This window comes from Falco naumanni, chromosome 6, assembly GCF_017639655.2.
Source record: "Falco naumanni isolate bFalNau1 chromosome 6, bFalNau1.pat, whole genome shotgun sequence".
Lineage (NCBI taxonomy): Eukaryota > Metazoa > Chordata > Aves > Falconiformes > Falconidae > Falco > Falco naumanni.
The window spans coordinates 80,127,845-80,143,132 of NC_054059.1; the positions used below are offsets into that span (position 1 = coordinate 80,127,845).

General features: G+C 39.4%; 1 protein-coding gene across 2 annotated transcripts in view; it reads left to right on the forward strand.

The window, feature by feature from the left end:
• The window catches only part of RCAN2 (regulator of calcineurin 2), a 95,899-nt gene that overhangs the window by 6,025 nt on the left and 74,586 nt on the right, over nucleotides 1-15,288 (forward strand). For both annotated transcript variants that reach the window (XM_040598416.1, XM_040598417.1), the window contains exon 2: nucleotides 2,416-2,642. In XM_040598416.1, coding sequence (XP_040454350.1) covers nucleotides 2,418-2,642 — 225 coding nt within the window. In that variant the 5' untranslated portion in view covers nucleotides 2,416-2,417. The remainder of the gene's footprint in view (nucleotides 1-2,415; nucleotides 2,643-15,288) is intronic.

The window sequence follows — 15,288 nt, forward strand, 5'->3', positions numbered from 1 at the left end:
TCAGCCAGTGGATGCCTGTTTTGTTTATATCCTAGGACATTCTGGTAGATCTAAAATTTCCCTACTCCCAGTTCCATTTAATCTTCGCTCTTCTCACTAGAATGCTTATTGAGTGTTAATTCATAATCAAAATTCCTACAACTTTTGAACATCAGTTTGTCTTTATCCTCTTTGGGTCCGTTGTGTAAAGCTGGTTTTGAAGCATCTCTGTTTGCTGAGTGGACTCTTCCAGCTTAATGCTTGGTGGGAAAAAAGGATTTTACCCAGTGTGACCATAAAATAATCTTCACTGACTGCACATAGTTTGCCTTTTGTGAATGAAATACTTCATACTCACTGGCAAAAGTGTACTCTCCCATCTAAATTATATTTTGTATCATACCGGGCTTGAGTTTTATTTTCATAAAACTAAAAAGCAATTAATCTCATCTTGACACAGGCTAGACGTGATGGCAAACGTGTTTAGAGGTGATTGAATTTGGAGTAGATGACCTATTAATATTTCCTGCTAGAGTGGTGATACATTCTGAATTTTAGTTTCTTCCCCAGTAGTGGCTGCTGTGAGGACTTCTTTATAGTACTTACCTGGGTATGTTTACATTGAAATGTATGGTAATACTAGGCTTAAGTGAGTTGGTTCAAAATACCAGAGGCAATCAATGTTGCTGTGATACAGAGTTCCTACTACAATTATATATAAACGCATAAATTATTGCATGCATAGATTACAGGACTAGGAAACTATTTTGTTTTAGCTGTGTAACATATTTTAGTACCTGGGAAAAGAGGACAGCTAAGATCTGTGACCTGCCAGCTCTCTACAGATCATCATATGCACTGTGAGTTATACTGCTGCAGAACATCTACCTCTGGACAAGGTTCTGAATGATACCTGTGTAATTTGGACTAGGTGACCTCTGCAGGTCCCTTCCAACTTAGTTGTCTAATACTGGCTAATAAATCTGTCTCTATCATGCAATTTGAAAGTGTGGTAAGTATGGACTCAGTATTCCAAACTGATACTTTTGAGCATGACTTTAGCTTGTTTTCTTGTGGACTTCTGTTGTTAGCCCTGAGACTTCGGCAACAATTACTGACATTTCCATAACATGAGGTTATAGAATGATGTGCTCTGTCATAGGCCAAATGTCATTTCAGACCAGCAGCAAAAATGAGGTTATATGAAGGCACAGGCATGGCAAGATACCTCTATAATTTAGTTTTGCTTTACTGAGATTGTTATAAACCCATAGGGTTTAATTTTGGATACTAGTCTTAAATAGTGTATTTGAGCTAATATTTACAACTATTTATAGAGAATAGCAAGTATGCAATAGAGCAAGGGCAAATCTGAAACAGATGAGCACACTGTGTTTATGTAACTTTCTAATTCCTTATGTTATGAGGAGAAAAAGCAGCCAATGATTGCATATGTTACCAAAAGAAACAAAACTATAAGGGAATTATTCATCTGCGTAGCTTCTAGTTAACTTACTGGAGCTCTATAGAGGTTATAGGTTGATGTCTAATGTACCAATACTAAGGACTGATAAATACCTGAATTTATACTAATTAGCACACTGATAATTAATTGGACCTTTACTTAATCCCGTTGGCTGGAATGAAGTTTACTGTTGTATCAACAGTAGGGATACTGTTTGATGTGTGGGCTTGTTGCTGCTACCTGTCTTGAAATGTCTGCCCTGATGGATTTGCAGTGAAGGCTCCAATATCAGCAGGATTTTCTTAAAAGGTGGTGAGAATTATCTCTTGAGTCCACTCTTCCATCACCTTTTATTTACTTCCTAATGTGATTAAGATGCAAACAAAGAAATTGCAAATGGGCATGGAAAACCAGGGTATGTTCTGTCCTTAAACTGTAGAAAAAATGGCTTTTGTTTGTAACGGTGATGTGGTGTAGCTGTGCTGTTTTTCAGTGATTCTGTGTTCATATTACTTTCCAACAGGGTCTCTTTTTTTTTTTTTTTTTTTTTTTTGCCTTGAGTTGATGCCTGGTAAAATCTTCAGTTATTTTCATTTTCTTCTTAGCCAGTGTGTTACACTTTCTGTCAAAGCTGACTGCAAGCTCAGAAGCACCGGCCTGCCTTCCCAGTGACAAACATGACTCTCTTAAACCCAAATACAACATAGTATTTTCTTTCAGGGCAAAGAGTACTTAAGTAATGCCTTGCTTCTGGTTGTGTTATGCAGCTTGTGCTGAATTGGTTTTGTCTTTTCTGTGGTAATAAATGAAACTTAAAGCAAAGTCCCTGTTTGAACTTCGGTGATACTAGTTGTAGTGCCCTGTTTCAGAGGTCAATTGTTGCCTTAGTGTGAAGCGTACTTTCTACAAACTAAGCCCCCAAACTAAAAATTTCTGGATTAACTTGTGTATGTGTCTTTCCATGCTGCCAGGGATGAGGGGAGACTCATACTTCTTTGGAATGCGAGGCCTCGATCACTATGGCTGCATCTCGGAAGATGGACGACAGTTCTTACTCTACTCTATAAATGGAGACAACGATTTAAAGAGATGTTTTGCAGAGGAAGACTTTCATGAAATAATTGACTTCAACGATCTCCCGAATTCTCTCTTTGCTTGTAATGTTCACCAGTCTGTGTTTGAAGATGAGGACAGTAAGGTACAGTGTCACTTTCCATATTTTTAATATGAGATAAATATATGCCTTACGTTTGTATTTATTGCTGTTTCAATGAAACAGATTAATCTGTCATGTACAAAGAAACCATATCACAAATATGACTTCTTTCTAAGGTGATGACAACACTGCCATGATGTCTGTTTCGAGAGCTCAAAAGCCTTTTTGTCAACTACAGTGAACAAAAAATTTTCTTCTTCTGTTTAGATTTGCAGAATACTAAAATGTGGGTACACGTCTTCATAGTTGCAGTCATGATGGAGCTGGCGAAGTTAAACATGTGAAAGTTCCTCCCGCTTGCTGATAACGTACCACTGTGGGAGGCTGCCATTCTTGTATTTTCTCGTAGAATCATTTGGTTTGGAAAAGACCTTTAAGATCATCAAGTCTAACTGTTAATTCAGCACTGCCAAGTTCACCACTAAACCATGTCCCTAAGCACCACATCTTTTAAATACCTCCAGGGATGGTGACTCAACCACCCCCCTGAGCAGCCTGTTCCAAGGCTTGACTGCCCTTGCTTGACAACCCTTTCCGTGAATATGTTTTATCCTAATATCCAATCTAAACTTCCCCTAGTGCAACTTGAGGCCATTTCCTCTTGTCCTGTTGCTTATTCGGAGAAGAAACAGACCCCCCACACCTGCCTACAGCCTCCTTTCAGGTAGTTGTAGGGAGCAATAAGGTCTCAAAATTAGTTATTTCAGATGACTTAAAGCATGTATCTGGAAAAACCTAAAATGAAGGGTAGTGAAAACAAAGATGAGGAACTGCATGAGAATATTTTTAACTCTGTAATTAGTCTAAAACAAAATGTTGAAAACAATATCCTCTTAAAATAAAAAATAAAATCTGTTTTTGCCAGAAGTGTTTGGTTCTTGTTTCTTAGCCTAGTATTCTTCCTGATGGAGATGTCAGGGATATAAAACTGATAGCTTGGGGCTTTGTCTGATGACGTTAGTCTAGGCTAATTGTTAAAGGAACATCTGAGGCTGCTTGAATGTCTTTTCTGGACAAGCTGGCAGTGATAAAGTGCGGTTTGGCTGGAACTGACTGATGAGCTTTCCAGAGAAAACTAGTTTTGCTGGGACCAAACCTGGCCATCATGCTTAAAGGATCTTTAGTGGGGAACTTACTAGATGAAAAGGAAATAAAACAAGACTTCTAAGGATACAGGCTTCCCGTTAAACCTACTGAAAGCGGTATCTGTTGAGGTTGCACAAATGGAATTGATTAGGTTTAATTTTTCAGGCATCTTCATCTTCCATAATCTGTGAAATGTGTGTATGCTTGAGTAACACAGGTTAAAAGAAAATAAAAGTTCATACCACAGCCCTAAACAAAGTGGTCATATTTAAATTAAAAAAAATCCTACACTAAGTTGTAATCTTGGAAAACTGCACCATTTTGTTTTCTTTGTATATGGTTTTAAACTAAAAGAGGGTAGATTTAGATCAGATATTAGGAATAAATTCTTTACTGTGAGGGTGGTGAGACGCTGGCCCAGGCTGCCCAGAGCAGCTGTGGATGCCCCATCCCTGGAAGTGTTGAAGGCCAGGTTGGACAGGGCTGGGAGCAACCTAGTCTAGTGGAAGGTGTCCCTTCCCATGGCAGGGGAGCTGGAACTAGATGATCTTTAAGGTCCCTTCCAACCCAACCCATTCTCTAATTGTCTAAGGCCTTTTGCTGATAAGCATGTTACATTTATATTGTGGAATTTTGTGACAGTCTGGTTAGAACTTCACTGATGTTGAAGAAGTCCGAAAGTCCACTTTTAATGGAAGAAAACACAAGCCCGTCTAGAACTAAAGAATCCTTTTTTCATCCTGCAGAGATTCTGTCCCCACTTGCTCCTGAGCTTTCCCTTTCGAGAGCTGTATTCTGGTGTTTAGCTGATGGCTTAGTTAGAAAATGGAATGGATGATTATGTAAGTATGTGGGATAGCAATCCCTAAAGACTTGCAGGACTTAAGGATGTGTTTTAAGAATAGCAGCTGGGTTGTGGAGGTGGGTATTCTATTCTGTGTGCATATCTGTAAACTCTTTATTGACATGGATTGAACAGCTCTGTTTGCAGGTAAGTAGTTACTCCTGTGAGTGTATTTACCTAGATGGCATTACCTTCAGATTTCTCATTAAATCCAAGAACCTAGGGCGCTGATTAATATTTTTATTATTCCTGTAGAACATATATGTTTAATACCTATAGTTCCTTTATATAGAGAGTATTTATATATAAATACTATAGTATATAGTATTATATAGTTCCTATATAATACCTATAATTCCTTTCTATTGTTAACTGTTGATGCAGGATAAGAGCAGACATGAATTCAATAAAAAATACTGTCAACTTACTAAGCTAAAGTTTTTAAAATCCCACACAATCACAATTAAGAAATGCGGCTAACAATCATCTCTTAAATTACACATTGATCTAATGTATATGTAGCAGTAGTTTAACAAACATACTACAATAATGGTTATATCTACAGTAGTTGTGTTGTGTTACCCGTTCTGCAGAAAGTAAAGTTTTTGCAATGTATCTTTGACTTTACTCCTACCTACGCTTTTAGGAGGAAACTGGAGGTATGAGTAGCTTGGAACTTACAAGTTAGCTAGTAAAGGAAGCCAGAGAAACCTTCATTATAAATGGTTGTTTTGATTTGGTGTGTGAACTTGCTGCATAAATAATATTCATATATTTAAACTTCTGAGTGGCTCTGGCATGCAACAGTATTAATGTAAATAACTCATGCTGACAGCTTTAAAGTTAGTTACCTGAAGCATCCAAGAGGCTGAATTGTCACATTCAAACTTCTAACACAAATTTCTAAGCAATATACTCACTAAAGATAGCTTTTAAAAGCAAATGCCTTACATATTTTTGTTTTAATTTGAAGGCATTTAACTACTTTGTATCAGATATAGGGTAAATTCCAGTTTGTGCTTGAGTACTTCCTTGCAGCAACCCTGGGGAAACACGTAGCAGCATATACGCCTGCACTGTGCACAAGTCGATTTGCTTTTGTCAGTTCTTGCTGCGGCCTGTATCAGATACACCCTTTCACCAGTATCATCTGGCTGTACTGCATCTCTCAGAAAGGGCTCTGTGTTGCCTGTCAAGAGGGATGATGAGTCTGAGTTTTGGATCTTCATTTTCTGAAGATGAAAATTCTTGCAGCTGAAGGCTCTGTCCTTAACTGACAAAGAAACTGTATCGGGCCAGGCTTGAGTCTTCCTTTGGATGGCACCCTAAGGTCTCAACCTGGGCAGTGAGTCTGAAGAGTTGTGGGCCCTGGGATCCTGAAGACAAGCCAGAACCATCTGGCTTCAAGAAAGCTGCTTGGGAGTAACTGCCTGATTTTTAGGTAGTGGTAGAAGAAGGGAGGAATATAGATTAGTGCTAGCTATGTGTATCTGATTTTGCTACGGTAACAGAGCGGCTGGTCAAAAAATATTTCCCTACCTTTCAGACCTGTGTTTTTAGAAAAATATTTCTACTTGGGAGAAGAGAGTGCCCCAGATAGCTGGGTCAATAATACGGGCATTTAAGAATTTGCACAGGATGGCTTGGCAGCTTCAATGCACCAAGAGCTTGCTACAACTGAAGGGAGGTGGCTTTGCTTATCTCCTCCCATCCTGGACAGCCTCATTTGTACAGAAAAAGAAATTGTACTGTCTTTATAATATGACTAGAAAATACTTAGATTTTTAGTTTTTAAGGAAGAGCAAAGGAGTTGTTCTCAAGTAGGCTATCCAACAGGTCTGTTGCAAAGCTGGGATCACATTCAGCTGTGTCCCCGTCTCTGGAGGGACTGATAATTTGTTTTGGCATATAACATGTTAATGGTAGGGGCAGATGGTTTTGGTTTTTGTAGTGTACAGCACTGACTTGGTCAGGTCATGGAAGTCATATTGTAAAGAAGCTTAAAATGAAATTACCCCTAAACCCTGGGTTTTGCCACATGTCTTTTGGAAAAACTGATGGCACTGCTTAAGTGAGCAAGATATGGTGAAATTGAGATTGTTATTTTTGGCTGACTGTGTGACTGAATGGAAGGTGCTGCTCCTTTTATCTTTCCTGATAAAGCAGTTGTGGTGGAGAGCCAAGGGGCATAACTAATTACTCCTAAGGATGGATGTGTGTTTTAGATGTTAATTGCTACACATAGCCCTTAGGCTTTCCAGATAGTAACCCTTTTGTTGTGTTTTTGTTACGTATATTTCACTGTTTTGTAAAATCATCCTTTTTGTAATGTGACTCTGTAATTTCCTTCAGGCTGAAACTGGTAAGCCCACTGTCAAAGTGAAGCATCTTTGTCTCTTAAGATGGTTTCTTTTAATGTTTTAATGCCTCCGGAGATGCTTACACAAAACTTCACTATTAGAATATGCTTATGTGAGGGAATGTTGTGTTTCCTCAAGCTGTTTAGAGGCTGTATGCTCTTCCACTATTTTGGTTCAAATTGGAAGGAACGCCTATTAAACTTGATAGTTGTATTTCAGGTAACGAATGATTTATCATTTTCTGAGCATTTTAGTTATGGTGGAGTTACTTAGGAAATGTTAGCCAAAGTCCATTAAGTGCTTTTTCTTGCCAGTGTAATTCAAACCATTAGGAGATAATATTATTTATGCAGGAAAAATTACAGTGACCAAACATGTGCCCAGTTCTGGACTTGTCAGTATAAGGAAGACATGGACCTACTGGGGAGAGTCTAGTGAAGGACCACTAAGATGAGGAAGGGGCTGGAGCATCTCTCTTATGAAGAAAGGCTGAGAGAGCTGGGACAGTTCAGCCTGAAGAAGAGAAGGTTCAGGGGGGATCTTATCAGTGTGTATTAACACCTGAAGGCAGGGTACAAAGATGGCAGAGCTAGGCTCTTCTCAGTGGTGCCCAGTGCCAGGAACAGAGGCTGTGGGCACACTGAAGCACAGGAAGTTTGCTCTGAACAGCAGAAAACAGTTTTTTTTACTGTGAGAGTGACTGAGCACAGGTTGCCTAGGGAGGTGGTGCAATTTCCCTCCATGGAGGTATTCAAAAGCTGTGTGGATGTGGTCCTGGGCTGGCTCTAGGTGGTCCTGCTTGAGCAGGCGAGGGGACAAGATGACCTCCAGAGGTCCCTTCCAACCTCCATGAGCCTGTGATTCTGTGAACATATGTTGAAGTGTATCCTAATTCTTCTGGTGAGGAGCGTCAATGCCATGCATGCAAGATTAGGGAATGAAGGTGATTAAAAACGCATTTCCTGAACTATAAGCTTAATGGAGGCAGGGTGGGGAAGGGAGGAGAAAAGAAGCTGAACTAACAAGTCAAAAAGATAATGCTACTTTAATGGAAGGACTTTCTATGAAAACAGCTAATATTTTCATGAGGGATTCTTTCACATTACAATTTTATTTGCGTATATTGGATGACTACTTGCTTTTACTACAGCAGCCTAGTTAGACTTCCTTTGACTCCCCCACCCCAAGATGTATTATTGAGCGTGGGCCTTGAAAAAGATTTAAGGATAGATACGTCAAGTGAGTGCTGGAATATTTGTCTAATGATGATGTTTTAAGAGAACTCTGTGGCCTGACTTGGGAAGGCTTTTTTCCTTTGTACTTGCATTCAGCTTTCTCAACAAAGCATATCTTCATGCTGCTGTTCTTATTTTGAAGGTGCAGTAAAGGGCACCAAACTGTTCAGTAGTCTGCTGTGTTGTCTTTTAACTTTTATATGTTGATGCTGGAACTGAAACTTCCTACTGATGCTTTGACTCTGAAGCATGTAATTGAAATGTGTCTGCTCAGTGCTACTTCTAAACAAAGTGGAGCCAGTGTGTCTGCTGCCATGTATGAAATGTTTCTTTGATTCCCTTTTCGTACAGACTAAATCAAGAAGATGCTCTAAGAGGCAGGCTTTGTTTCTGCAGGGGAAGATCTGTTCCTTTTGACTTCAGATTTTTAAAAATGTAGATTATGAAGTCAGAACCTCTTTGGTCATATTACATCACTGAAGCCTCTAGGTGTTGAGTCATCATTATATTTAGAGGGTGGCACACTTCTTTTTAGTCTAATATTAGTATTCAAGCATGGACTCAGTGGAAGGTCACCCTAGCAAAGATGAAGTCAGTGCTCTAAGGCTGGAAAGGAATGCAGGCATCATTGTGCCTTCCTGGTACACTTGCTGTTGCTTTGTTTTACTTTCAGTTTTTCTACCTTTTAAGGTTGTTGTCCGTTGATACGATAACATTATCAGAAACTGCCACTTGAAGCAGACTGTGCCTTGTGCTGTGGAATCTCAACCTACTTTGTTTTGTTCTACTTTATAAATGGAGTGAATGTTATTCCTTGTCATTCTTTGAAAATTGAGCTTTTTCTTTACTATACACTGTATACGCAGCTAATAAAAATATGGAGAGCTTGCAAAAAAAAAAAGGCTGCAGGAGCAGTTTTCTTTAGCACTTCATGAATCATAGCTGCCCTCTGGGAATCCTATCTTGCACTCTTCCCTGGGTGGTGGTTTACAGACATCCAAGAATTTTTTTGTATGATAATGGCAGCATTAAGATAAAGCTATAGGAGGCTGTTCTTGTTCTGAGAAGTGTGCAGTCTGAAAAATACATTTTCCATGGCACCTGTATTTTATTCTGTAACTTATTTCACATACTTCTGCTGTGAAGTCATTTCGGTGCAATACAGTATTTCAGCTGAAAACATCTATGAACTTTCACTCTGCATCTAAGATCCTGTCTGACTGCTGGAGTGATAATCCCAACTTTTTCAGCCATATTATGAGTCTTCTCTACAGCCTAAAAAAGCTGTTGATGTTTGTCATTCATAAACCTGCCTTAGTTTACTTCCTATGATATAGCTGCTAGACCTTGTTAGTCAGCTATGTATTGGCACATGGGATGAGATGCTCTATAGCTGTAATTTTCATGCTTTACTTACAGGTCAGTTGTGAGTATTGAGGAGCTCTGATAACAAAAGCAGAAACTTCATGAAGTCAGACACACTGTATCATATCAGCTATCTAAACGTGTATAGCAGTGGGATCCATAAAGCATTTTGAGTGCCTGGAACTCCCTAGGACTAGAACTACAGTAACAGTAAGGTGCTGTGGCTTTACTGGAGAAAGGGCAGTAGCAAAGTTAATTTTCACTGGCTTTTGGGATCTGTTGGGTATTTATTTTGGTTTAGGGGGAAGAAAATGATTTAACCTTGGTGTGATTTACATAGTCAGAATTTTAATACATATTTGTAAGGAGGTTATTTAAGGTTGTTCTTGTTCCTGTTAACAAGACAACTTGCGTTTATTTAGATACATAGGGTCTGACACTTATTTTCTGAGGTGATTTGCAGAATTTCTAGTGGGACTGTAAGTTGTTAGTCTAGTCTGGTTTAGGCATTCCTTCTGCCTTCCCAGGTAGGTTGTTCTGGCTGTTAGTAGAAATGCTGAATCCTTTCAGTGTCTTTCTGGAAAAATGCATAAGCTTTATGCCCTTTGTGTTTCTTAGAAGGATACTGAGATTTTGCAGTTGTAACATTATGGTCAAGGTGAATCTGCATATGCCCGCTTCCTCCCATACAAGTAGAAGGTATACCTTGGCCATGATTATCCTGTTGTCATCCAGAAATTGCCAGGCTCTGTGTATTTCTCAATTCAATTCCTGCTCTGAAAATGTGTGGGTGTTTTGTTGTTTTTTTTTTTTTAAACAAAACCCCCTCAATTAACCAACCGGAAAAAAACTAACAAGTATTCCTGAGCCTGAAATGGCGCTGTCTGTAATGTATATGCTGTCTAGTAACTTATGCAGGACTTGGGGTTATTTTCCCATCCATGCACAGGGTGCTTGGTAGCACAAATACCCTTGTTTCGATGGGAGAACATGCCTGGCAAAAGACCAACTGGGTTAAAGGTAGGCCTGTATTCATTGCAGCTGAAATTTGGAGGAGTGCTTCAAAGCATCTAACTATACTAGTTATTTGTAAATTACAAAAATAAACTGATTAATGTTCTTTCCAGAACACACAAGACAGCAGTTACTGTCTGCTTTTTAAATTTGGAAATGTACTTTTCTCCTTAAGAGCAACTATGGAAAAATTCTTATAGTGTCGACTCTCTGGTCGTGCTCTCCTCTGCAGTCTAGAGGGAACGCCTTATCTCAAGAAACCAGGGTGGGTGGGAAAACTTTCCTGGGAAAGGACCATTCAGGGTAAGTATTTCAATTTTTTTTTTTTTAGAGAAATATTTTCTTATCAGTTCTGCTAAAATACACAAAGTTTTAAATAATAAGACATTTTAACAAAGGTGTTTGTAAATCCATGCCAAGGTTTATGAGGACCTTCTGTTGTGGCATGAGAAAACAGGCTCTGGGGGCCAGAGGGAATTGCAAGGTCTTACCTGTCAGTCAATAAAGAGTTGTTCTGTTAATTACTCAGTCTTCTAGCTGAATGGACATTGTAGGATAATCTGTGGGTAGGTCTGATTTAGATATCCCTAAACACTGTACATATTTAAGATTAAGATTCCACTTTGCAGTTGTCTGTCCTCTGTAACAGGTTGAACTAAATTCCTGGACTTGAATGCCTTTTGATCTTCAAGGAAGTCGGGATCTGACCTGCAACACTGAGGCTAGTATACCTGTCCTCTGAGCTCCCTGCCAGTGTTAACTGGGATGTGGAGTTCAACCAATGGCTTCTGCTGGCAGAGAAGTTTTGTTGTTGTTGATGTTTTTTTTTCCTTCTGATTATCCTGCTCTAAAATATTTGAGAGTTTGACTGTATGTACGTGGAATTCTGAGTCTTTTTTTCACAGGACAGTGGTAGGATCTGTTGCTTTCTGGGCTAAGTGAGAAAACTCAGCAGCAATGTCTCCATGTAATTTTATGCTGTTACATAGGTACCAAGTTTGAGAGAGTTGGATTTATTGTAACTGACAATACTTGCTATTGTTGACTAGTGTTTCCTGTTTTTGTGTGAGTATTTTTTTTTCTTGTCTGGCAATCTAAGGTGTAGCATGTTCTTGTAAAACAAATTAAAGCCAAGAAGATAGACACCAGGTCACACTTGGAATAAACCACAGCAATGACTTCTACAGGAACTTCTTGCATCTAATTGAAACTTAGGTTGGCACAGTGCATATTAATACAAGAAGTCAACCCTTCAGGTATCTGCTGACACAAGAGCTACATCTTTCTAAGGGGAAAAACTGCCTTTATGCAGTTTATAGAAAAGCCTTTCATTTGTTCTACTAAGTAGTTCTTATCAACTATTATCTGCTAATAATCAAACACAGTTTTGCCCTTCTCCTTCCAGCAAACTGTCATTCTGAAGTCAACAAAAATACTGTTTTTCTAGCTGATGGTAATCAAAAAGTGCAGTAAAGCCATTCTAATGTGGTTAGGGCAGCAGCTGTTCTTTATTTTAATACCATCAGAGGTCCTAATCCATCCACAAGTTCTGATATCAGCTTTCTGGCCCAAGGAAAAGGCTGCTGACTGAAGGTCAGCCTTCATTACCAATGCATAAAGACATTGCATTTACAGAAGCTACATTCTGGCTTAATCACATTCAAAATGGTAAATTTACAACTCTTAATTACTGGTTATTTAAGGGAATTTCTCAAATGTTTTTGACAAAATGTTAAGAACACCGCCCTAGAGTTTAAAATAGTTAGTAAATCAATGCTTAATGGAAGTGGGTAAGAAGTAATGCTTGAAAAAGAATGTCTTCTTCGAAAATGAGGGATACTGGAAGGTGATTTGAGGTCATACAGAGTGGAGGGGAGAGACACAGCAGGTTTAAGATTGTGCCATTGGTTAAGAAAAATTCCCCAATAGATTTTAGCATAAGGTGGGAGATAATATTCAAGAGTTGAATCAAGGGGGAAGAATTAGCGATTGCTTCTGTACATTTGAAAACATGTTTTCGTCTGTGCCTGATAAATTTATGCTTCTTCACAGTTGATGGAAGTTTTAGCATTTGCTGCAGTAGTGCAAGGACTTCTCCATGGCTGTGTTCTCTGATTCAGTCCTCAGGCAGCAGATCTGCTGATAAACTGTACCATTTTGTCAGCTGGGAGTTTGCTCAAACTTTTGAGTTTCCTGTGTAGTATGAGTGCGTGAATGGTTTTAGAAATGTTTTGTACTCTTTTTATTGTCTTGCTTTAATGTGATTACTTTTAACTGTAGGTTCTTTTGCTCTAATTTTATTGCATTTTATGGACACTTTACCCTGCTTAGATTACATGACTTTTGTACTGAGCTTTGAAACTTAATATGGAAACAGAGGCATTGCAAATATAGTGTATGTCTCAGAGGGTTAGAGAAACCTTTTCCATGTGATAGAGACTAATGAACTGGAAGTTAAGATGAGAGTAGGTTGGGAAAAAGAAATTACAGTATCCCTGGCCAGAGAGTAATGAAAGCATCTATTACACTGCAGCAGGGTAGATTCAGGTCAGTATGTGTTGTCTTTAATTGGTTTTGCAGTTAGTCTAAAAAGCATAAAGACATTGTAAGGCTGCAGCATGCAATCACAGAGAAATTTTGCCTGTAGTGCTACTGGAACTAGTATTGGGGAGAAATCTGGCGATTTCATCCCTGGTTTTCTCCAGTGTGTGTCTGGTTTACAAGGGAAGAACAAAACTGGAAACCAGGTGCTGAGGAAACGAGGTACCAACCCCTGACTGAGTGGGAGTTGGCCCCTGCTTTAAGGCCTCAGTAACAGACTGGTGTGCACTATGGGGCTGACTTCTAAAAGCCATGAAAAAGTCATGCTGATTAATTATCTGTCTCTCTTTCAAGATACTTCTTATTAAAAGCTTCAGGGTTTTTTGTTTGTTTGTTTAACAGCTGGAGTTTGTGGCATCCCAGACTTAAAACAGTCAGTTCACTAAAGCTGAAATACCACCAGTGTTGAAGTGAAGGAAATGGGTATTTCACATGGCTGAGCTTGTGTTGCATCAAGCCACAGGGCTATCTAGATCAGTCTTCTGCCAGTTTGGAAACTGGAGTTATTTTTATTTGCTTTTCTTCCAGTTCCTGGGACAGGGCCACGTACAGACTGACAGCACTGACACAGCACAGCAGAGTCTCGCTACTATACAATATCAAATGTTTTTAGTACATATTAGCAAGTTTACTTTCTTTTGATGTTGGTTGCTTTCACTTCTTGCCTTTGCAAAGCTTTTGGGTGGCTTTTCCCAAGAATGTGTGTTTAACAAGCAAAGAGAAAATTCAGGTTATGTAATGATAGATATTTAAATGAATAACCTCTACACACATTCTGTTCTTATCTGCTAGTGATCCTGTTCCTCTGAATAGATGTGTGTGGCTACTTCTCATAGTCTGACTTAAAGGTTTTCATAGAATCATTTAGGTTGGAAAAAGTCCAACCATTAACCCAGCGCTGCCAAGTCCACCACTAAACCATGTTCCCATATACTACATCTACAAGTCTTTTAAATCCTTCCAGGGATGGTGATTCTGCCACCTCCCTGGACAGCCTGTTCCAGTACTTGATGACCTTTTCTGTGAAGAAATTTTTCCTGATATCCAATATAAACCACCCCTGGTGCAATTTGAGGCCATTTCCTCTTGTCCTGTTCCTTGTTACTTGGGAGAAGAGAGGACCCCCACCTGCCTACAGCCTCCTTTTCAGGTAGTTGTAGAGAGCGATAATGTTTCTGCTGAGTGTCCTCTTCTCTAGGCTAAACAACCCCAGTTGCTTCAGTTGCTTCTCATCAGACTTGTGCTCCAGACCCTTCACCAGCTCCGTTGCCTGTCTCTAGACACACTGCAGTACCAGTATGTCCCTTTTGTAGTGAGTGGCCCCAAACTAAACACAAGTATTTGAGGTGCAGCCTCACCAGTACCAGGATGCTGTTGGCCACCTGGACACACAGCTGGTTCATGTCCAGCCGGCTGTTGACCAGCACCCCCAGGCCCTTTCCCACCAGGCAGCTTTTAACCCAGCATAGCGTAAGCCCGTTCTAAGCCATGAGCAGCCAGTCTCTCCAGGACAATACTGTGGGAATCAGGCTTTACTAAGGTCTGGGTAGACAACAGCCACAGCCTTTCCCTCATCCACTAGGCAGGTCATCTTGTTGTTGAAAGAGATTGGGTTCATCAAGTAGGATCTGCCTTTCATAAGCCTGTGCTGGCTGGGGCTGATCCTGTTTCGGTCATGGACGGTTCCAAATTCCTTTGAAGTCTGCTGCTGTCAACAGGAGCAGCAGAAATATATCACAAGTGTTGTGCTGTCCTTTTAATAAGTCTTTCCCAAAGAGATTGTTTTATTCATTACTGGTTGTCTTAAATCTATCACTCTTACACTTTTCAGACTACCTGCTGTTTAATGACCTACATATAGCAAATGCATCATGTCCTGTGTATGTGTTTAAATTTTGAGAAATTTTTGTGGTGCTAACTGTCACTGAAGCATAGTTCAGATTATCTATTCAAAACCTTATTGCACTGTATTCTTTCTGCTGATATAAAATGTACAATCAGATTGACATTGTATAGTGACAATAAAAACCATTTAAAATAGTTTATCCAAACTGTGTATCTGCATTTCATTTAATTCAGGGCTAAGAATTAAATCCTTATCTGATATTTGTCAGTCTTAAAGC